The sequence below is a fragment of the Pelobates fuscus genome, chromosome 1, assembly GCF_036172605.1.
Source record: "Pelobates fuscus isolate aPelFus1 chromosome 1, aPelFus1.pri, whole genome shotgun sequence".
Lineage (NCBI taxonomy): Eukaryota > Metazoa > Chordata > Amphibia > Anura > Pelobatidae > Pelobates > Pelobates fuscus.
The window spans coordinates 291,203,829-291,229,458 of record NC_086317.1 but is presented as its reverse complement, the minus strand read 5'-3'; the positions used below and the strand labels follow the sequence as shown (position 1 = coordinate 291,229,458).

General features: G+C 41.0%; 1 protein-coding gene across 1 annotated transcript in view; it reads left to right on the top strand.

Moving 5' to 3' along the window:
* The window catches only part of LOC134593986 (zona pellucida-like domain-containing protein 1), a 201,382-nt gene extending 177,350 nt beyond the window's left edge, over positions 1-24,032 (top strand). Inside the window, exon 11 of the mRNA XM_063444612.1 lies at positions 23,701-24,032. Coding sequence (XP_063300682.1) covers positions 23,701-23,876 — 176 coding nt within the window. The 3' untranslated portion in view covers positions 23,877-24,032. The remainder of the gene's footprint in view (positions 1-23,700) is intronic.
* Positions 24,033-25,630: the final 1,598 nt, after the last annotated feature.

Below are 25,630 nucleotides of genomic sequence, written 5' to 3'. Positions count from 1 at the left end.
AGGATATGAAGAGAGCATTGACCTGGTGGGAGACAAGGAAGACAACTTTTCCTTCTTTACTGCCTCCTGTAAGCCCACAGAAAATCCTCTCCAGCCTCCTTCTCTTTTCTTCCTCCTCTCCACTCCACTCCCTGCAGCATCTATAGTCACTGTTCTATCTTCTAAAGCCACTGCAGCCACTTCAGTATAATCACATCACCTTTCCCCTTCCTTACACTCTCACATGACTTTTGCCTTTTCTTTTTCTCATTACTATTTACTCCCATGCCATTTACTTCTCAATTGCAGACTTCTCAATTGCAGCATCTATCCTCTGGAATTCATAAGCTGACTCCTAAAGCCACTATACTGAAGAACTAGTGAATCTTTGATAACTCTATTATTTAAAGAAGCCCCTACCACCATCCTCTACTTCTAGTCTCCTGTAAAGATTTCTAATTTTCCAAGTCTCTCATCCACCTCCACCTTTACTTACTTTATTCTATGTGTTGCACCCCATGTTCTGTCCTTTATCTTATGTTTGTAGAATCCCCCCCCCCCCCCCCCCAATCCCGACACACACCTGCTCAGTACCAAAGTTACACGAACGGGACCCTCTATATTTCTGTATCAGTATATAGCTGTGTGTTTGATATGTTTACCTTTATGTCATATGTGATAAACATAATTTATATTCTAAACAGATTGTGCTTGCACTGAGTATATTTAATATATACTATTAATAACAGGCAAATCACTTCTATTCTGCCACTGTTACAGGTATTCCACATTTTGGAATTTAGTGTTTTACACTAAAAGTGGAAACTCATTTAATTCCAAAATGCAATTGATACAAATCTTTGTTCGATTAGGTGATAGTATGAATTCCAACATTTTAAGTCGAAACATAACTGACCATGAGCCAAATGAAACATGCAATGCACGAGTATGTTCATTTTGATTCAAGGGGTTGACAGAAAAAAAATAAACTATTGATGATTAGGTGACAGCCACTAAATACTGATTTTATTTACATATCAAGTGAGAAGTGAAAAACCAACAAACCATGGAGCAGCAAATTTATGTGTAGTCAGCTTTGTTGCACTGCAATCAGTTGTGAAAATAAGGAAAAGCTCTTTCTGTGAGTTTTGTAAATGTCTCCACCTGCCTCTTTCATACTGTAATACAGATTAAGGAACAGTGCACACATACAAATGCCCTTTAAAATTTTATAGGGCTACTTAAAATCACCTATCTCATATGGGGATCCAGTTCCACTATATGGACATATTGTGTTAAGCCCACCACTACTTCACAGTACCCCAATAACAGTTGGTCCTACACTAATTCCAATGTGGGAGACAAATAAAAAAATGCTTTTTCGTTATTGTTGCATTGAGGGAATGGAAACATATCCTGGATGGTTCTAAAGATCCTGTTGTAATTTTAACAGACCATAGGAATATATCATGTCTTGGAGAGGTTAAATTCCCAGCAGGCTAGATGGTCTTTTTTCTTATCTTGGTTTAATTTTTTTATTTTTTATTACATATAGACCTGAACCAGGTTAATGTCAAAGCTGATGCTTTGTCAAGGCAATTTGATGTGATTCAAGAAGACAAGCTTATATAATTCCTCTAAAAAAGAATAGTAGCTACAGCTGTTCTTTCTGTATCCTCTCCATTATTGAATCACATAAAATCTAATATCACCTAAAAATAATGCTAAAGATAAGCTATATGTCAAACCAGAAGTCAGAAAGGAGCTTATGTCCTTATTTCATTAGAACAGGTCTGCAGGGCATCCTGTTATTACAAAAACTACTACCCTTATTGTGACAAAATCCCTATTTTGCCTTCTCCAGAGTCATTCTCCTACTCTGTTCAGACATTTAGTTCATATTTTATTCCCCATTTAATTTGAAAGAACTAAGTACTGAACAAACCACAGGAGTTCAGTGCAAACCACAGGAATAAGTTCAAACAAACCACAGGAATTCAGTGCTCTCTTTGTGTGGCTGCCGTTCGTATAACAGAACGCCACATGGTGGAGAAAATGGTGACCATCTTGTCGCCCGAAAGCAGGCAGCGGGACTTGGTCATCGAGTGCCTGGAACTCTGAGGCAGCCACTGGATGGCCTGAACACCGTGAAAACGTACAAATGTCTGCTTCTAGTCGTGGCAAGCAAGGAGAGCGCTGTTCAACAGATTGTTCTACAAGAACTCCCAAAGAAACCTATGAGCCAGGAAACCCCATTGACCTTCTATGAAACTCTCGAACTAGACCGACCTCTACCCCTTAACTTATGGAACTATTTCTGGGTAGACATCGCCAGAGCGGTCGGTCAATTATTTTCTCCAGCGGTGATTCAACTATGTGTGTGGGATCTGAGCGCTTTTCTAATATATTGGGCACTCAGATCCAAGCTATCTCTGGATGTGCAGACTATGGGGGTTCGGTTACATGAAATATGACTTTTGTATTTTAAAGTGATATAATTGAGTTTAAGCTGTTATTGGTTATTGTGTTTGTGTCCCTGTCCCCAACAAGTATAGGGGATCCATTACACTTATAAGCCATGACATCTGGTGGCCATCTCTTAAAGGGGACAGTAAAAAATATTTCCAAGTATGTAATGTTTGTGCAACAAATAAGACAAAGTTCCATGTGGAACCATTATCTATACCCACTAAGCCTTGGTCTAGTATATAAATTGATTTTATTCCCCCTTCCAATGGACTCAGTTATTCTTATAGTTGCTGAGTAATGTTCTAAGATGGCTCTCTTTAACCCCTTAAGGACACATGACATGTGTGACATGTCATTATTCCCTTTTATTCCAGAAGTTTGGTCCTTAATGGGGTTAAACTCCTTAAAAACTTCCCTCCTTATCAGAATTAACTTAAACGTTTTCTCCAGGTAGACATTTTGTATCCTTGGTATACCAAAACAGATTGTATCTGCTAGAGGTAGTTAATTTGCTTCTCGTTGGGTATTGAACTGTCTTTTTCATCTGTCTACTACCCTTTTTTACTGTTTTGACTGGAAGAGTCCAGATATCAGTAATAAACCAAATGCGAAGTACCAGATAGGGATTATCAAAATCATAGTTAAGGGAAGTCAAGGTTAGGGCAGAAAGCACAGGCTCAAAATAAGAGGCTCAATAGGTAAAAACTTAAGGAAACAGTGATTATATAGGGAAGTTAACCAACACCTCTCCCACTCTGTTGGTTAACTTGCTTCCACCTCTCCTAATCATGTCCACTTCCCCTTTAAGAGGCTGTCCTTTGGGCGCATGTGCACTGATGTCCTTATTGTGTGAGGGCTCCACCCCTATTGTGGGTGATGCTATCCGGGTTCAGCGACTATCTGCAAATACAAAAATACAAAAAGGTCCAATGAATTTAGGACCTTATGTTTTGGTGGATGTTTTGTAGATAACCAACAAGTTGATTTTCTTTGTTTGTTTGGGGAGAACTTCTTTCGAGATCAGCATATGTCTTGCAAGATTGATGACTTTATTTTAAAGTTTGTTGACCTTACTGGAAACATTGAGTCAGCAGTTGTAAATCCATGGTGACATTTGGAACTGGTGTGAGAGAAGGATTCCCTGGAAGGGTATTCAGATGAAATACATAGTTTAACAGGAAAGTGAGAATTATGAGTGGAATCATGTTGTTTAGTGTTGTATGAGAACTCTGCTGTAGAGAGTAAGTCTTACCAGTCAGATGGAAAATGGGTACAATAGGAGTGGAGATATGTTTCCAGAATCTATTTTATCCTTTCAGCTTGTCAGTTAGATTGGGGATGAAGAGCAGTTGACAGGTCTACTGGAATGTTGAGGGACTGACAAAACGCTCTCCAGAAATGGGAAGTAAAGGATGGATTTGGATATTTCATGTAGTCTGAAAATGTTCTCAAGCAAAAAGAAAGCAGGGTGTTTGGCTGTACGGAGTCCTTCAACAGGTACGATGTGTCCTATTTTGGTCAGACTGTAGAAGCGGAGTATCCTTGAGAAAAAGGTAGAGTAGAGCTACAAGTAAATCAACTGTAAGATGTCTCCAGGATCTGGATGGGACAGGTAAATGTTGTTACAACCAAGCTGTTTTAGACGTATTGGTTGACACAGGAGCTAACATAGTGCTTGAAATCTTGTTGAAGAGAAGGCCACCAAAATCATTGTTGAATGCTCTCTATGACGCTGCTAGCTGAGTTAGATCAACCTCCAGAAAGAAGGGTTTATCAGGGTCTGGTGGATGAAGGATGAGTGCAGCAGTGAATACCTGTTTCAGATTATCAAATCCCTTTTGTGCCAATGCAGACCAAATCCATTTCACATTCTTCTTTGTGAGAATGTTCACTTTTGAAAAGTTAAGGATACATTTTGATAAAAATTGTAGAATCCCACTGGTCTGGAGAGAAAACCAAGATGTCATTTAAATACAAGACTATGTATTGATCAAGACGGTCATGAAATAAATTGTTGAACGGTGGCAAAAGCATTAAAGAGTCCATAGGGCATGACTAAATACTCATAGTGGCCATAGCAGGAGCCAAATGCTATTTCCATACATTGCCCAAATTGTAAGCACCTTTCATATCCGGTTTGGGATATAAATATGCAGATTGAAAATCTTCAACAAGTTCAGAAACAAGAGGGAGTTTGTTGAGTTCTTTATAATCCACACAGGGTCATAGACTGCCATCCTTTTTATCCCACAAGCCCCAGCACGAGAAGTAGAAGGTCTGATAAACTCTTTTTTTCATATTTTCTTGTATATAATCTTTCATGATGAGTGGTTCATTTTCAGACAAGGGTATACTCTGCCAAAAGGCGCTTTTGACAACAAGTCAATCAGGCAGTCATATTTCATACGGGGAGGAAATATCTGCACACTTTTTTTTTTATCAAACACACTGTGACAAACTCCCCTTTTTAAGTGAGTTTGCCATGAGTTTTTGGAGGGGTCTGCTTGCAAGCCTCCTACCATGGGACTATGGGCCCTGTGATAACCCATGTTCAAAAGTACTGTTTCTGCCCCTTGGACTTTTAACTGGAACAATTTCAAACATGTGGCGGCGGCCATCTTAAATTGTCCAGTATTGTTTTGCCGTCGAGTGTATGGAACTGTTTTGGGCGTGGGACCATGTGCACGGTGGGGCAAAAATAAGACTTCCAGGAAATTCCCGAACCCCTGAACGAATCTGGGTGATTTTTGTATATGTTGTTCACCCAGATCAGGGCTGGGAATATGTGGGAATATGTTGTATTTTGGGGTACTTTTTGGAGTTTGTAAAAATGTATGTTTTTTTCTGCTTAGAGTTAAATGAGTTAGTCCATTGTCTTAGTTAAAGGGAAACTCCAGTGCCAGGAAAACAATCTGTTTTCCTGGCACTGCAAGTCCCCTCTCCCTCCCACCCCCATCCCGGTTGCTGAAGGGGTGTAAACCCCTTCAAGTCACTTACCTGAGACCCCGCCGATGTCCCTCAATGGTGGTTTCTTCTCGCCGCCGCTCCTCCCAGTCTTTACATCAGCCGGTGGGCGATACTGATCCCGCCCACCGGCCAGGGAGACCTAATGCGCATGCGCGGCATGCCGCACATGCACATTAGAGCTCCCCATAGGAAAGCATTAAAAATGCTTTTCAATGCTTTCCTATGGGGAATTGAGCGATGCTGGAGGTCCTCACATAGCGTGAGGACGTCCAGCGATGCTCTAGCACAGGTATTCTGTGCTACAGATCAGGAAGTGCCCTCTAGTGGCTACTAGAGTTAACTAGAGTTACTGGAGTTAACCCTGCAAGTTAATTATTGCAGTTTATAAAAAACTGCAATAATTACACTTGCAGGGTTAAGGGTAGTGGGAGTTGGCACCCAGACCACTCCAATGGGCAGAAGTTGTCTCGGTGCCTGGAGTGTCCCTTTATTTGTATCACAGGCAGAGGGGAGGGATTGTGTACACTGTATGGGAGTGACTGAGTGTAAAACTCTGTTTTTATTGGATTGTGAATTTCATGTCCTGTTCCCTACAAGGTCCACCTGTGCGGTTACCTTGTGGGGAAAAACTGTATAAAAGATCAGCTGTACCATTAAACCTTCAGTTCTACTTCACCCTCAATCTAGAGTCCTGTCTCTTATTGGGGGAATCTGCTACAAGGGATTGCTATGCTCTTCATACTCCCTTGAATAATCACTAAGCTCTTGTAAGAGCTTGTTCCTGTTCCTGCTTCACTCTCTGGGGAAAGAGAGGTTCACCCACTGGAACCTGGCGCCTTGTTGTAGGTCCAGGGTGGGTAGGAGACGGAGAGACCCCAACCAAGCTGCGGCGGTTTGTGGGGTCTGCAGTGCTTATGGTGTCAAGTGGAGTGCTTGAAGCCCTTGGGAAGCACTAGGAGCATCCGTCAATGGAGGTACCCAGTCGGGTGCCAGGGGATCTGTTACACACACATTGATATTCAATATATGCTTCAGGAAGAATGATATCTTGACCATTTTTCATAATAACTTCTAATATATAGTGTATGAAGCCCTTCTCTGCTTTATTAACCAGACAAAGTTGAGAACACCATGGTAAAAATAATGTAAAATTACCTGTGGACCATGTAATATCAGGGCCATGTGCGTGTAAACAGGTGATTCGTAAGATGACAGGAAACAAAGGAGAGGGAACCAGATTGAATGACAACGTCTCTGTGTGTTTTCCTATTGTCCGCAGAATAGGTTTGGCCTGTTCAGTAATCAGACCTAATTGCAAAAAAGACCCAACTACAAGTTAAATTTGCAAAGGAGAGGCTTCATTGTGTACAGGAATATATAGTATACATGCAAGAATGTTGTCCAGGAAACATCAACTGGCCCCGGTTTTAATCAAAGCTTGACACTCGCTGATGTTTTTATTCGAAAATGTAGTTATGACCAAGGCTGATTGCATAGAGACATGGTCAAGCCACTTAACTACTGGTGTGCTTTTTTGGAGCAGCGTTTCACCATATGATGAGGGCACACAAAATAGAGACACACGTTCTCCCTTATTCTTCTTTGCAATTCAGCAGGAGGTAATTTTCCCTGAACCAGGCCAACTTGCATAGATTAATGCTGAGGAATCAGACGGTATAACCAGAGGAGGTGGCTTTAGATACTGAAGTATAGGTCACTGATTTTTCTTGTCCCCATTCCCTAAGGTCTAATTGAATTGTTTGTTACTTAAAGGATTCTAGGGTATTAGGTATACCAAAATGGGTGAAGCCGTCTTTTAAGGGTTCAGACAACCACATATAGCTTTAAATCTGTCATGTAATCTTTGCCTGGTCTGCTGCCTTGGCATAATGCTCTAATAGCAGTTTGTACAGTCTCTTGTCTATTAGGTTCATCATACATAGAGGACATGGTGGTAACAAAATCACTCCAAAATTGGATACTTGGATCTTTGATATGCAGGTGGTCATGGGCCCATTCTTATGGTGGTCCAGAAAGAAGAGTTAAAACTGTGCAAACCTTAACAGTATCAGAGCAATAGGTTTGGGGTTTCAGATCAAATAACAGATTGCAAGATATGATAAAGGAACTAAGACCTGTTTCCTGTGAAATGTTCCACTAGTGATACTTATGGTTCTGGTCCCAGAGCATGTTTTTCTGGCAGGGGTACCAGGTGAGCAGCAATTAGTGACAGAGGAAGCAGCACGTTTCTTGAACTCTTGTACAGCTTAAAGGGACACTCCAGGCACCCAGACCACTTCTGCCCATTGGAGTGGTCTGGGTGCCATCTCCCTTACTACCCTTAAACCTGCAGCTGTAATTATTGCAGTTTTCTTTTTTTTTTTTTTTTTTTTTTTTTAATTTCAAATTTTTTTATTTTTTTCATGTGAAAAAGGTTTACAACATCAGTAATGCATTTGTTACAAATGTTCAGTAGTTGACTGAATGTAAAACTGAGAACATATAATGCAAGTGGAACAGTCGAACAAAACCGTTGTACAATAGTTCAGTGAGGGTATCAAGTTATACAGTGGTTCATATAAATGATACAAGAAATATACATTTGAACAACTATTTACAGAGTATTAATACCAATTTAAAGTTCCGTTTAGGGTGCGAAGAAGGTGAGTCAAAAACCCTCATCGGAAGAAGTTGTAATAAATTAAAAGATAACAAATAAAAGTATGGGAGGAATAGGGAGGGAGGGTACTGGTGGGTAGTATGGTGGGGGGGGGAGGAGAGGAGTGGGGAGGCAAAGTTTAGTGAATGTCTGTGTTTTCCATAAATTGTGTCCAAGGTTCCCATATTTTGGTAAATTTAGTGTAGTCTTTTGACCTGGCGAAAGTGATCGCTTCCATTTGTTTAGTACTTTCTACCCTCATAATCCATTCCCTTGTGGACGGAGCTTGTGGCGATTTCCAATAAATGGGGATTAATTGAGCTGCAGCCATGGCTAGGTGTTGAAATAGGATGCATTGTGATTTGTTTAGCTTCAAATTAGTGGGTGGTTCTAGAAAGATGAAGTGTAAGGGTGTTAGAGATATTTTTCCGCCCAGGATCAGTTGGATAAATGTGTGGATTCTTCTCCAGTAGTTAGTTACGATTGGGCAGTGCCACCAAATGTGTGCGTGATCTGCGTTGCTGTTATTGCACCTCCAACACTTGTCACTTTCTGTCTTATGTATATGATGTATTTTTGCTGGAGTGTGGTGCCAACGTGATATTCGCTTATAGTTACTTTCTTGGGCTGCTAGAGAGATCGAAGCCCTGTGTGTAGATGTGAAAATGGCTTGCCATTGTTTTTGAGAGATAACCATTTGTAATTCTTGGGACCATTTTTGTGTGAATTTTGGGAGTTCGAGTGAACGTGAGTTTTTAATCACCTGATATAGGGTAGACATTATTTTCTTTTGGGGTTTAAGAGTTGTGCATATGATTTCAAAGTCCGTCAGGGGGCGATTACCTGCCGGCAGCAAGTTTTGAGTTTCTATGAATTTTTGAAGTTGCGTGTATTGGAATATTTGAATTTCTGTTGGACTTTTATTTGGGAAGATTTGATGTATTGTTTTCAGATTATTATTGTCCGTGATCATGTCACCTAGCAGTAATGAGGTACCCTTGTGGTAGATATTATAGGTCTTCCCTGATTGTCCTCTTTGAAATTTCGGATTGTTTGTAAGCGGGTATAGAGGAGAAGGGTAGGGGGAGATTGTTGAAGAGTTTACAAGTTTATGCCAGATTTGAAGTGTAGTTTTGATAGTTGGGTGTGTGTCAGAGAAGGGTGTGGTGTGAGATAGTTGTTTGGGTAGCCAAGGGAGGACCTTCAGAGGGGTGGTTGAAAATTCGTTTTCTATCTGGACCCAATGCTGGACCACTCCTGTTCTGGTCCATTCGAATATTCTGCTAAGATGGATTGCTTTGTGGTATGTATCTAGGTCTGGAAAGTTCAGACCCCCGAGGTTTCTGCTTTTTAGTAGAGTCTCGTAAGCTATTCTCGGTTGAGCGTGTGACCAAATAAAATTCATGAGAGTCGATCGGATTTTAGAGAAAAAACTCGAGTGTAATTGGATTGGGAGGGTTTGGAGAATGTATAATAGGCGAGGAAGAATATTCATCTTAATAATGTTGATTCTACTGAACCAGCCGAAGCAGGGTTTGTGCCACTTTTGTAGGTCGAGATTGATTTCTGTAATTAATTTATGGAAGTTTAATTCATATAGGAGCTTTAGTGTGTGTGGGATGTGAACCCCCAAGTATTTAATTGAGGTTTGTTGCCATGTAAATTGAAACCTATTCTTAAGTTGGGTGTTTAGAAATTTAGTAGAGTATAGAGGCATAAGGTCACATTTTGTAATATTTGCTTGGAAGTTGGATATTTTGCCATAGAGCTCCATTTCTGATATGATACGCGGTATTGTGGAAAGTGGGTTGGTGATCGTAAAGAGTAGGTCGTCGGCAAATGCCATGACCTTGTATTCCTGGTTGTCTACTTTGAGGCCCTTGATCTTTGAGTTATCCCTTATGCCCTGAAGAAATGGTTCTAGGATGAGTATGAACAAGAGGGGCGAGAGGGGACAACCTTGTCTTGTCCCATTTGTGATTGAGACCGGTTGTGAGAGTTGGCCATTTATACGAATGCGCGCTGTTGGTTTGGAGTAGATAGCTGCTATCCACTCCATCCAGCGAGGCCCGAAACCCAAAGCAAGCATTGTGTGTGTGAGTAGGGACCAATTGACCCTATCAAAGGCCTTCTCAGCGTCTATTGCAAGTATGGAACTGTGTATCTTATGTGTATGGGCCCAGTGGATTAGATTGATTACTTTCATAGTATTGTTTTTTGCCTCCCTACCTGGAACGAAGCCTGCTTGATCCTGGTGTATCAAGTTCGGTAGGAATGCTTTGAGTCTGGTCGCCATGATCTTTGTTAGTATTTTTAAATCAATGTTTATTAGGGAGATGGGTCTATAGTTGCCACACATAGTTGGGTCTTTGCCCGTTTTTGGGATGACTGTAATAGTGGCTTCCAGAGCTGCTCTGGGTATTTGGTGAGAGAGGCTTTGAGTATTGAATGCCTCTGTAAAGGGGCGCGCTAGTTCTGCGGCAAATGTTTTATAATATTTCCCTGTATAACCGTCTGGGCCTGGGCTCTTACCTAGTGGTAACGATTTTACTATCCTGTGAAATTCCTCGGGTGTAATAGGTTCGTCTAGAAAAGCAACTTCGTTAGGTGGGATTGTTTTCTTGATTCTAGTATGTAAATATGTGAGGATTTCCTCTTTGGATGGTTGGACCTTGGATATGTTATATAGGTTGGTGTAAAATTTCTGAAATTCCCCCATTATGTCAGGCATTTTTTTGGTCATTATCCCTGATTCCATTTTAATTTCGGGGATAAAAGTGGATTGTTTGATAGGTTTCAATGATTGTGCAAGTAATTTACCCGCTTTCCCTCCTTTTTCGTAAAAAAGATGTTTTGTTAAAGAGATTTTGCGTTTGGCGTGGAGTTGTAGTGTAGTCGTGAGTTCTGATCTTTTATGAATGATTGATTTATATGTGTCGAGGGATAAATTGTTGTCTTGATGTAAAGATTCTAGAGATTTAAGTTCTTTTGTCAATTGTGCTATTTTTTGTTCTCTATTGCGTTTGGCTGCGGAAGCAATTCTGATAAGTTCACCTCTCATTACGGCTTTATGGGCTTCCCAGGTAAGAGGAGGAGCTATGTCAGGTCTGGTGTTCTCATTGAAGTAAACACTTGCAGCCTTTTTTATACTAGTAATATTGTCTGTGTCGTTTAGTAATAGGTCGTTTAGTTTCCATTGGGCTGATGGGTTTTGTAGATGTGGGAGCTTTAGCGAGAGGGTCAACGGTGCATGGTCCGACCAAGTGATTGGGCCATATGCAGCTGCTGAAACTAGTGTCAAGTATCTGTGTTGTAAAAATATAGAGTCAATCCTAGAGTATGTGTGCGCAGGAGGGGAATAAAAGGAATAATCTTTCCGTGTGGGGTGTAGCAACCTCCAACAGTCAAACAGTTGTGCTTCGTGTAGTGTAGAGTTTATTTGTTTCCTAATTTGAGTTGTGTGAGGTTGCATTTTGGCCGTGGAGTCCAACTCCCCGTCCAGAGAGACATTTATGTCCCCTCCAACTATTAGGATACCCTCTTGAAAATCAGATAGCTTACTTAGTATTTTTTTCAAGAATTGGTTTTGTTTCCTGTTGGGTGCGTAGAGATTGGCTAAAGTTACTGTGGCTGTGCCCAGGACTCCCTTAAGAAACAGGAATCTGCCCGAATCATCAGTTAGTTGTTCCTGAAAGGTGAAAGGGGTGTGTTTACCTATCAGTATCGCTACTCCTCTTGATTTAGATTCTGAGTAGTGGCCATAGTATCCCTGTGGATAATCTTTATTTCGTATTTTTGTGGTTGTTCCCTTACGTAGGTGTGTTTCCTGAATGAAAACTATATCTGCTTTCTGTCTTATTGCAGTTTTCATAAACTGCAATAATTGCATTGCAGGGTTCACTCCTCCTCTAGTGGCTGTCTACTAGACAGCCACACGAGGGCACTTCCTGGTTTCTAGCACAGGTTTTCTGTGCTAGAGCGTCGCTGGACGTCCTCATGCTATGTAAGGACCTCCAGCGTTGCTCAATTCCCCATAGGAAAGCATTGAAAGCATTTTCAATGCTTTCCTATGGAGAGGTCTAATGCGTGCGCGCACTGCATTGCCGCGCATGAGCATTAGGTCTCCCCCGTCGGTGGCCGCGCATGCGCAATCGGTCTCCCCCGCCGGAAGACGTCGGCAGGTGGAGGAGCGTGGGCGGACCCAAAACCACTGCCGAGGGACATCAGCGGGGTTCTCAGGTAAGTCACTGAAGGGGTTTTCACCCCTTCAGTAACATGGGATAGGTGGTGAGAGGGAGAGGGGACCTGCAGTGCCAGGGAAACAATTTTTTTCCTGGCATTGTAGTGTCCCTTTAAGTAGGCATAGACAGACACCTGTCTAGGCAGAGCTTGTAGCATGTTGGCCAATTATGTGTGCTCCATGTGAGGTTAAGTTATTCCGTTATGGTTTTGGCTGGAGGAAATCATAGTCAAGGGAAGTCAAGGTCAGGGGCAGACAGCACAGGATCATATACAAAGTAACAGGCAAATTAGGTAGAAAACAATAGAAATCACTGTGAAGTCTACACACTGAGAGCCAGGGGCGGACTGACCACTCGGGCATATCGGTCATGGACCGAGGGCCCGAGGCAGTCAGGGGCCCGGCAGCACAGACATGCTCTGGCTGGGGAGATCAGAGATCTCAGCCAGAAAAGCATGATTTCTGCCATATTACAGTGATATGTTGCAGGGCCCCTGCAACATATCACTCTGTAAATTATCCTCCTCGCCCCCTCCCTCACCCTTTTCTCCTCTCGCAGGGAGACCTGGCAGCTCCTGTTCTTGTAGGTCTCCTCCTCCTGTGCGGAGCTGTGTGGGAGGAGGAAGAGGCGGGGCCAGGAAGTGACATCACTTCCTGCCCGGCCTGAAGAGAAGAAGCTGCAGCAGCCTGGCAGACAGCTCAGGTAAGTTCCTTATAGATTTTTATTTTTCATATTCACCTCAGCACCCCCTGTCTCCTTGCACCCACCACACCCCCCCGTACCCACCTCAGCCTCCCTTTATCTATCTCAGCCCCCCTGTACCCACCTCAGCCCCCCTGTACCCACCTCAGCCCCCCTTTATCTATCTCAGCCCCCCTTTATCTATCTCAGCCCCCCTTTATCTATCTCAGCCCCCCTTTACCCACCTCATCCCCCTGTACCCACCTCAGCCCCCCTTTACCCACCTCAGCCCCCTGTACCCACCTCAGCCCCCTGTACCCACCTCAGCCCCCTGTACCCACCTCAACCCCTGTACCCACCTCAGCCCCCCCGTACCCACCTCAGCCCCCCCTACCAATCTCAGACCCCCCGTACCAATCTCAGACCCCCCCTGTACCAATCTCAGACCCCCCCTTCATCCACCTCAGACCCCCCCTTCATCCACCTCAGACCCCCCCTTCATCCACCTCAGACCCCCCCTTCATCCACCTCAGACCCCCCTTCATCCACCTCAGACCCCCCCCTTCATCCACCTCAGACCCCCCCTTCATCCACCTCAGACCCCCCCCCCTTCATCCACCTCAGACCCCCCCTTCATCCACCTCAGACCCCCCCTTCATCCACCTCAGACCCCCCCTTCATCCACCTCAGACCCCCCCTTCATCCACCTCAGACCCCCCTTCATCCACCTCAGCCCCCCCTTCATCCACCTCAGCCCCCCTTCATCCGCCTCAGCCCCCCCTTCATCCGCCTCAGCCCCCCCTTCACCTGCCTCAGCCCCCCCCTTCACCTGCCTCAGCCCCCCTGCTCCCGCCTCAGCCCCCCTGCTCCTGCCTCAGCACCCCCTGCTCCTGCCTCAGCACCCCCCTGCTCCCACCTCAGCACCCCCCTGCTCCCACCTCAGACCCTCTCTACCCACTTCAGCCCCTCTTTGTACCCACCTCAACTCCTCTTTGTACCCACCTCAACCCCTCTTTGTACCCACCTCAGCTCCACCTCCACACACCACATCTCCCCTTGCACCCACCTCAGTCCCCCTGTACTCACCTCAGCCACCATTCCTCCCTACACTCACCCCAGGATCTTCCTAAGCCCCTATGTACCCACCACAGCCCCTATGCCACCTCCACCTACCATAGCTCCTATGCCTTCCAGTACCCACCACAGCCCCTTGTCTACCCGCATCCACCACCCACCATAGTCCCTATCCCTTTCAGTACCCACCACAGCCCTTATGTCCTCCTGCGCTCACCACAGTTTCTATGTCCCTTCCTGTGCTTACCACAACCTCTGTCCAGCCCCGCACCCACCTCAGTCCCTGTGCCTCCCCGTGCCCACCACAGCCCCCATGCCTTCCTGCACCTACTTCAGCATCTACCCCCTATGCACACACTACAGCCACTATACTACTTATACACAGTAGAGCCCCTATTATCCAAACACGCACACACTACAGCCCCATTAACCACCAGATGCCTACTACAGATTCTATCCCACACACACTGCAACACAACCAGCCCTGTCCACTCACATACTGCACTGCAAATATCCCCATTAACACACGCAAACACCCACAAGGAGCCTCGCTGTATAGACACAATCCCACATGCAGCCTCCCTACAGATACACATCACAAACAGCAGACTCCGAACACATGTGGCTACTTGTATGGTTGCACATGTGGGGACGCTGCCTGTGATGTCCTCAGCAAAATCAGTGGAAGTGTGTCATTAAATGTGCTTTATTTTAATTGCTGGGGAGGCACGTCAGCAAGGGTTACTCCATCTAAATACAGTGTTTATTAAAAAACTGTTTCTGGTTGGACTAACCACTTAAAAGTAAATTTAGCCATTTTGGGGGGCTCCACGGGTGTGGGAGTCAGGGCTGTGTGGCTCTCACACAGCAATTCTGTGTGCTGGCCAGCCTACACATAATATATGTGTGAAAGCAGCAGAAAAAAGGGGGAGAAGAGTAGTAGGGGACCAAGAAACCTTGTACCAGGACGGGGGGCCCTTGATCACCCACTGCCCGAGGGCCCTGTGAGTGGTCAGTCCGCCCCTGCTGAGAGCACAGTATAACTGAGAACAGAGGACTAGATTAAAATGCTTATATAGGGGAGAGGGCCACAACTTGTCTCCACATTTCCTAATCTTCATGTACCCTGCCCCTTAACCCCCTCAGGATGGAGTCAATAGTGCACGTTCTGATCAAAACAAAACGTAAACAAAAACTGGGATTTGCGCTATATGTCTGTTCAACCGTAATTCACCGCTGTCACATTAAGTGCACCCACACTAATTATATATAATTTTGTTCAGGAGAAGCAGGGCTTTAATTTATCAATAACTATTCATATATGGAACATAATTTATTATGAATACAATTTAAAAAAATGTGAGAAAATAAGATTTTTTTTAACATTTGTATTTCCGTCTGCCATTTTAGCTGTGAATGTCATAATACTGTTAAGTTTTACTGCAAACAAAATGCACATATTTGCAATCAGCGATGTCTCACGAGTACAACAGTACCCCCCATTAACAGGTTTTATGGTGTTTTGGAAAGTTACAGGGTCAAATATATAACGTTCCATTTTCAAATTGAAATTTGCCAGATTAGTAATGTTACCTTTGAGACGGTGTGGTAGCCCAGGAAAGAGAATTACCCCCATAATGGCATACCATTTGAAAAAGTAGACAAGTCAAGGTATTGAAAGTGGGGTATGTTTAGTCTTTTTTAGTAGCCACTTAGTCACAAACACTGGCCGAAGTTAGCGTTCATATTTGTTTTTGTGTGAAAAAAGCAAAAAAACGAATATTTGGCCAGTGTTTGTGACTAGGTGGCTACTAAGAAAGACTGGACATACCCCACTTGCAATACCTCGGGTTGTCTAGTTTTGAAAATGGTATGCCATCATGGGGGTAATTCTCATTCCTGGGCTACCATACGCTCTCAAAGGCAACATAACTAATCTGGCAAATTTCAATGTGAAAAAAATGAAATGCAAGCCTTACATGTGACTCTCTAACTTTCCAAAACACCATAAAACCTGTACATGGGGGGTACTGTTATTCTCAGGAGACTTCACTAAACACAAATATTAGTGTTTTAAAACAGTAAAACATATTACAATAATATAGTCCATAAAAGTGCCGTTCATTTGTAAAAAAATGCAAAAAATGACACTTTTACTTATAATATCATCGTTGTAATACAATTTACTAGTTTCAAACACTAATATTTGAGTTCAGCGAAGTCTCCCGAGTAAAACAGTACCCCCTATGTACAGGTTTTATGGTGTCTTGGAGAGTTACAGGGTCAAATATAGTGCTTGCAAATTAAATTCTCTGCACTTTCTCCCTGTGTTGTCAGGCATGTCAATCAAATTTTAATTAATCAAATCACATAATTATGTTAAAAGATTACTTAAATATACATGTAGAATTTTAATATATATACATATATATGTATTTAAATTCTACGTGTATACTAATGTAATCTTTTATGTAATTATCTATCTATCTATATATATATATATATATATATATATATATATATATATATATATTTGCAGTTATTTGTATTTTATATATAGATATATATATATATATATATATATATATATATATATATAGAATGTCATTCTAAGTGTATTTTGTTACCAATATATATATATATATATATATATATATATATATATATATATATATATTAATAACAAAATACAGTTAGAATGAAATTGCATATGGATATATAATTTATATTAAATTTTGTTTCAATATTTTATTTATTTATTTTATTATTTTATTTATTTATTTATTATTTTAATTATACGTATACATATATAATATATATATATGTAGATCTATTATATATATAATATATATATACATATTATATATATGTAACGTCATTCTAAGTGTATTTTAATCCTAATATTTGTACTTATATTAGTATTAAAATACACTTTGTATGACGTTACATATATATAATATGTATTTACAATTCTGGTTCTTGCTTTCAAATGTCTACATAATGCTGCTCCCACCTATCTATCCTCCCTTATACACAAGTATGTCCCGTCTAGGCCCTTACGATCTGCTGAAGACTTACGTCTATCTTCTGTCCGTACTCCCACCTCTGATGCTCGCCTTCAAGACTTCACGAGGGCTGCACCGTTAGCCCTGTGGAACTCGCTTCCCTCCTCCGTTAGATGCTCACCGAGTCTCCACTCCTTCAAAAAATCATTAAAAACCCACTTCTTCATAAAAGCGTATCAAGTAAACTCTTAATAGCTCCCAACTGATTCCTCTTCTGCAACTGTCACTAGTCTAATACTATCCTTACCTTTTGTGTAATTTTACCCCACTCCCTCTAGCATGTAAGCTCATTGAGCAGGGCCCTCAACCCCTCTGTTCCTGTGTGTCCAACTTGTCTGGTTACAACTACATGTCTGTTCGTCCACCCATTGTAAAGCGCTGCAGAATTTGACGGCGCTCTATAAATAATATAATATAATAATATAATATAAAAATACTTTTAATTTATTTTTACACATGTTTAATTTTTTTTTTATTCTTCCTACCAGCAGGGGGACTGTCTGACATTTCAGACAGCCCCCCTGCTGGCAGATCCATAGCCAGCTATAGTCGGCCATGTGATCGCTCTTTGAGAGCGATCACATGGCCCCCGGGGGCCTCTTTTGCCGTGGGAGGGCTGCCTGGGCTGTCAGGCAGCCCTCCAGAAGAGGATCGCGACGGAGGTGAGTACCTCCTGGCTCCTGGGGCTGCAAGCCGTTACGGCGTTCCATGCCGCCGCAACAGCTTTAAAGCCCATTTAAAGCGCAACGGCATGGAACGCCGTAACGGCGTTAAGGGGTTAAAGAGGCTTTCCTTTGGGCATAGTTATTGTGTGGGGTCTTCACCCCATGGTGGGTGATGCTAACTACGGGCCGTGGCGAGATGGGAAGAACTGCGGCTCCGCTTTTGTGCAAAGTGAAGGCCCTCCTTCCTCAGCGGTGAACACACCAAAGTATCTGGCGTGCACCGACGATTTGGTTGACCTGGTTCCTTGGGATAAGCTAATTGTTCGCAATAATGCTACTCATGAATCCTCAGGAAATAGTCCTTTCTAGATTGTCTTTGGCTGCATCCATTTGGACAAAAAAAAAAGTTGAGTTAACCTTTTTAGAAGTTAATAACAGCATTATCGCCAATTATTAATTTATAGCATATCTGTAAATGCAGCCATTATTTCTAATTCTAATCTGAATACAAAAACAAAATAATTTAGCAAAATATACAAGATGTAATTTACAGTTGCCATATATACATGCAAATCAGTTGAAGCCTTTATGGTATGTGGTTTTATTTAAGGGCTAGCACTTTCACATTAGCTCAATTTCACACTCTGCAGTATTGTTTGAAGTTGTGTACAAAGTCATGCACTTCAAAAGTGTTGTATATATCAAATATGTATGAGGGTTGGTATGATTAGTTCCACTATTGCTGCATTTGTAAGCATTGGCCTTGATTAAGGACCAGGGGCAGACAGAACACTGGACTGAGGGACTGAGGCTCTTGGGGGTCCATCTGCTGTAAAGAAGCGAAACACCAGCTGGAAAGATCACAGAACTCCCCAATTGGTAATTTAGCATCTAGGGGTCCACAGACCACACAGCCCTGTTAAAAGCCTTCCCTCTTGCTTCCCCATCTCTCATATCGTGCCTCTGTAGCATGGCTGAGCTAATACAGTCACACTAATTGTCCACCAGCATCTTCAGAAGCTCTGTTCTCATCTGAAAGCTCAGTCACTCACTGACACACAGATACACATACGGAAACACACACAGATACACATTCTGGCACAAACACTCTAATACAGATACACACTGACGCACACACATATTGACATGCACACAAGTACTACTTTATCCATTTGCAGCCACCCTCCTGTTAGCTTACCTTTGTGTCCAGGAGGGTGACTTGCTGGGGGTTCTGGTCATGGCTGAGGCTGATGGGAGTGAGCATGCAGCTAGAGTTGCCACCTTTTTTGGAGAAAAAAAATACAGGCCAAGCTAATTTGCATAATTAATTATATATGTGACATCACAGGACACAGGAACGTGCATATAAGAGAATGAAAACATTTGGAAAGAGAAAATGCCCTAAATTACTAATAAACTACTTGTAATGTGTGTACTTTGTCTGACTGTGTGTATAGCATTGTGTATGGGAGGCCATGTGTATAGTAGTATTGTGTACTGTCTGAATGAGTGTGTATAACAGTGTATCATTGTCTAAATGTGAATAACATTGTGTGCATACTGTTGTCTGAGTGTGTGTCAGTGTCTGTATGCTGTGAGTGTGTGTCTACTATGTCTGTGTAAGCTATTGTGTATAACAATGCATGTACCATTTACCATTTAACAACAGAGATAGATGTTCTGGCTCTATTCTCTCACCATTCTCCCATTTGACTGCTGAAAGCATACACACACACACACACAGACTGCTGAATACAAACACACACATAGACTGCTAAATACACACAGACTGCTGATAACACATCTACAAACACTGACTGCTGAATACACAGACTGCTGAATACACACACACACAGATGGCTGAATACATAGAAAAACACAGACACTGCTGAATACACAAACAACTGAATACACACACACACACAGACTGCTAAAAACAAACACACACACAGACTGCTGAATACAAACAGACAGCTGAATACACAGACAGGCTGCTGATTACACACATACACAGACTGCTAAATACATACACACACAGAGTGCTGAATATACACACAGAGACTGTTGGATACACACACACACACACACAAAGATGGCTATGTACATACACACACAAACACACAGACTGCTGAATACATACACACATACTGCTGAATACACACACACAGAGTGCTAAGTACATATACACAGAGACTGCTGAATACACACACACATACAGACTGTTAAGTACATACACACACACACACACACACACACAGACTGCTGAATACATACACACAGACTCCAAACACATAAAGCATTTAACGTGTTAATTTAACACTTTAATATACCCATGGCTGGGATATATGAAATGGCCTTGATAGGGCCAAGAGTCTAATTTTGCCTGGGGGGCCCAGAATACTGTCAGTTCCTCATTATCTCATTAATAAAACACAAATAGTGTAATTCATGAAATGAACCTAACACTGATATATATCTATATTGTGACCACAATAACACTGCAGCTTCTTCTACCACAGCTAGTTCAAAGGTTTTGCTTTCTTGGTGCCACTCCAAAAAGAATTTAAGGCAGAGTGCAGTTGAAATTATGGCTGTACTGTTTGGGTTGTGGGATGTAGGTTATAAGATGTAAGATATAAGAATAGGGGCAGTAATAAGGGGATAGGGACTGTGATGGGGGATAGGGGATGTAATGTAAGGGGCTAGATATGTGGTATCAAATATGGAGGAATATTATCTGCAGTGTTTGGGCGGGATAGGGATGCCTGTGGGGATAGGGATATGATGATCAGGGGTATATGGGTTGTGTTGGGAAAATGGGGCCTTAGTGGGGACTGTGCCTTAGTGGGGACTGTGATGTGGTGATGGTGCAGTAGTGGGGGGAAATAGTGGCTATGATGAGGGAAGGGGCAGTAGTGAAGTGATGGTGGCAGTTATAGGAGGATAGAGGCAGTGTAAAGGAGGAGGTTAATATATAGGGGAAAATATATTTTAAAATAAAAAAGGCTTACCAGAAAGAAGGAATTCTGAATCCAGTTCAGTTCAGACAACTCCATCCAGCCAGCACCAGTGAATGTAGAAGAGAGTTGTCACAGTAGAAGGTGGGAAAACAAGTTTTCCCTCCTCCTCTTCGGTATCCCTGTGCCAGTGGATTTTCCTGTCTGGGCCGGCATGTCTAGAGAAGGGACTGGCCAGGTTGATCCCTTGATATCTTCTGGCAGCCTCAGCCCATGCCTATTACTGCCCACAGGGCATTTGCCCGGTTTGAAAGATGGCCATTCCAGGCCTCCTGTGGCATATCAAAGCAGTGCCCCAATGTCTGGTGTCTGTGGTGATAAATCTGATAATGTTACTTTTCTTTTTACCACCACTGCAAAATAAAGAAATGTCAATATAAAGAAAAGCTATAATATAAAGAAAAATATCTGAGCACTCAAAAAGTTATTAGTGAGCAGTCTTTAATGACTTCAAGCCTTTGGCTTGACAAGGGTTCGATTGATAGGCAAAACTTTACTGTACACTGTTCCTGAAAAAAAGACTGCCTGCTTGAGGAAAGTATTAGATGTGGCTGGTCTTCTTTCTAATTTACCAGTGTGGTTTGAAGGTTATCCCTCCATTCCTGGAGCACCCCAGTGTGAATACTCCTTTATTCAGCATGTGCACTACTCATATTTTATATAATGGGACCACTACAATAACTGGCATTTTGGTAAAGGTGGAGGTACAGCAGCATCGGCAGTATCTCCTCCTCTACTTAGGCAGAGCAGAGGGATGTTGGGAATAGTGCCAGTCATTGACAGAGGCAGGTTGGACAGGGGCTATTGGACTCCTCAGTATTCCAGGTAAATGTCCACCAGAGCACTCACTTTGTTCATGTTCGTGTGAAAACAGCAGGATATCAAAATGTTGATAAAGCATCTACATAGACATGAAACACAATCAGGATCACTCTAGCATCCAATGCTTTTTTCTTTCCTCTCCTTCTATCCCATACAAAGATATTTTAAGTCTTGGAAATGTTTTTATCTTAACATTATATTTGGTGGATTTATATTGTGTCGGCACTATTTCTGTTAACATGGTACTGCAAGGAAGACTGAAAATACTTTATTTTTTTTCTACTTGATGGATCTCAGAAATAAAACACCAGCACCGGGGATTTCACTTAGCTTAGTCTTCAAAGTAAGTGGATACTTATGTACAAATAAATCATTTAGATAGTTACTTCTTTCTAAAACATTGTTAAGGCTTGTGCAGCAGCTTTGAAAATCTTTGGTTACATGTAACAAAATAACCCACCTGATTCCCCGGGTTTCTGGAATGCTCTTACTGGCCAGCATGACCTTTTTCCTTGTCAGTACACTGGTGGCAGCCCATGGTGTTTACATGTGGTGCTAGTTGTGGAGGATATTCACACTTCATGTATAACATGTATAAGCCTTTCAGGAAGCTTGCTGAGCACTGTAGTGTGAGGACGAGCCAACCCTTGAGGCAAGATCAAAATAAAGAAGACCTTCCCATACATTTCTATGACAGGAATATCAGCAAACAGGGGAACTCCACTTTAGATATGGTGGAAAGATTTTTGTAACAGCAGAAGGCAATAAATAGACTACCTGCCTGCTGGGGCTGCAGTTCCCCCATTTTCCAAATGCCTTTCATTGTAGTGGTTTTGCTCTGGATGACTGAGTCTTGCGGTGCCTTCTCTGTTTGTAGATGCAGTTGGGAGAAGCTGAAAGAGCAAATGTTTTTTTCCACACTGTAGGACAGCCACTAAGGCTACAGACTGGATGTGTGGAAAAGCTTTGTTCTTCTTGGGGTGAAATCCATGAACAGGTCATCAATTGCACTTTCATTTTTTGAAGCATTCAATAGTGTTATTAGAAGCTTAATTCATGGGTGCGTGTGAGTGAAAATGTGTCAGTCATGTTTTAGCTGTTTGTAATGAGTGACCTTTTTGGAAGAAATCTGAGTACACAATATGACAAGATGACAACATGATTTGTTCTTCATAAAACCATATGATTCCTTCTATTATTGTTTAGAATGTATTATTTGTATCATTTAAAATAATTCTCCTTAAGCTAACATATTTACACATATCAACAATTCCCATATTTTTCAACTATGAATGCCACATTTAATTTACACCAATTCTATGGTACAGTTTCGAAAAATAAATAATTGTGTAAAATAAAACACAGTGGTTTAGCTATTTCCTAATTAGGCTCACTAAGTTCTCTGGATGTATACTATCTGTTAGGACTTTATTTATTGACATTTTGACTGCTGTTGCTATATAAGGGAATCAAAATGTCTTGTAGTATTGATTTGAATATCAACAACTTTCTATAGACTGAATAAAAAAAAAAGGTTTAAAATGTCGTGTTGTCCTGATCTTCATTACGCCACATTAAGGGATGCAATGAAAATGACTTGTGACTGCCAAAAGTTGGTATAGCGTTGTATTTACAAGAAAACACACAGATACACAAGGCTCACAATGTAATATGTTTGAATAAATTCAAGGAACGAAAAGCAAATGCCAACTCATACTCAATGAGCAGATCAGTTCTCAGTCTAAAAAAAAAAATCTATGCTAAACATCTCTGCTAACAGATTCACCTATATGTTATTCTTCCTCTGGTTTTATAGTACAGTGGAATAGGGTGAATAAAGAAACCAAACTTCACAACAGATACTAACAATGTATTTGTATATGTATAGGTGAATTTTGTAGAAATTCATAAGTATGTTATCTTGGAATTAATTAAAGAAAAAAAACGAAATTACTTAAAATAAAATCAATTAACAATTTTTGCAATATTTGATGTTTTCCAGGTCATTCATTAATAGTTTTCAATTTACATTCATACATATTTTGTATCTTTTCTTTACAGCCCAACAAAGCAATCCCAACTTCCAAATCAACTCTGTCACCAGTGCACTCATCTCAGGAGTGGTAATCCTTGGTGCCACCAGCTTTTGTTTCTTTATATTTTCTCTCACTCTCCTCAGCAAGAAGAAGCAAAACAGTTTGGTTTTATGTGGTGTACAAAATCCATCATTCAATTAAATTGAGATATTTGCACAAAAAAATACAACAGCAAAAACATTTGACATGTAAATTTGATTCCAAATGGACATCTCTGTGGAAATCTCTGTGGCATGTTGCCATTTAAACCCTATGTACCTTGGACTCCCTGTATATTAGAATGTATACTGTTTTGCATTGGGGAATACAATTAATATTTTATATTAGCTTATTAATATTAGATATAGTTTACTTTTTAAATGGAAGATATGTATATTGTTGCATTATAGCAAATTAAATTAGTGCATACAAATAGTAAACAAAAAAAAAGAAAAATATTCCAGATTTTTTTTTATATATGATTGATTAGTTGTCTCTAAATTTGCCAATTAGATGGTGTTTCTAAACTATTTGTTCATATCGCCATATCCAATAATACAGGATTTTCATGCACAAGAAAACCTACCTTTAATTAACTCATGAGCAATATTTATTTATATCCTATATTCGTAACAAACGTAATGGTGACATTATATAAATTAACGGAAATGCAGTATCCACAATTTGTATAGTAATTATTACTTTCAATGCAAATTGGTATACTGTTTTCCTGGCACTATAGAATCCTACTTTGCCCTCTCAATCGTTCCCCCCTACCCCCTCCGGCGGCACTGAAGGAGTTAAAACCCCTTCAGTCACTTACCTGAAATTATTATTTTGAAATCTGTAGTTTCTCTCAGTATCCCACTTGACATATGAATTGACTTATTCTTATGTATTAAATATTTTTTTTTAAAAATCACACATATAAGGAGGTATGTTGCTTTCTAGCTCTGTTAAGTGAAGTATTTCAACTAAACCGATTACTCAGCACTGTATAACTGCAGAGCTAAGTGATATTTATCATCCGGCTTAAAGCTCATTTTATATGTTACCATCAAAGTAACCTCTTATGAGGTATGTAGAAAATTATGATGGATGCTTCCTGTAGTTTAACTGTAGTAATTGTGCATTTATCAGAATGTATACTGTGTGCAGAAAAGCATGTGACATCAAGGACTATGCATTTCTAGAACATTCATTTTTGTATAATGTTCCTCTAGAAGATATTTAAGTGCCAATCTGTATGAAATTCATTGTTTTAAACACTCATTAATAAAAAAAATATCTCATTTGAAATTGTCTCTTAATTGCATTAGTACACCTCTGCCGAGGTTCATATTTTCACAATGAAAACAGAAAAGTTAGAACTTTCAAAGCTCAATGAAACTACAACATGCTATACTTGTTTGATCTTTTGATCTGTGTGTGTTGTGAAAATTATCCTTTGATTAATTGAACAAGAGATATCATAAGGTATAATTAAATGCAACATAATTTCAAAAAAATCACTGATGAAAAACAGTAATTCTGGGCCAATCTCACTTTTACAAATAATAAATTGATGAAAATGATTACTTTGCAATATCTTCTTTTACACAATTTGAAACAAAACATGCCTTTTTTTAAAAAAAATATGCATTGCAATATGAACCTTTCCAGAGATTAAATGTTATATATGTATGAATCTGCTTTTTTGATGTTCTTATATTTCTTAAATCAATAGCATTTTCCTTAAAGAGACACAGTTGGTAACAACTAATCACCAATTTTAATGCATTACAAACATAATGCATTAAAACAATATAAAACAATATTAGTAAAAACATACCGTACTGTGCAAGAGCTAGCAACAGACAATTCATACCGGACCAGGAAGCTGGTTCACCAACCAAGTGCTTCTCATTCTGTTCAAT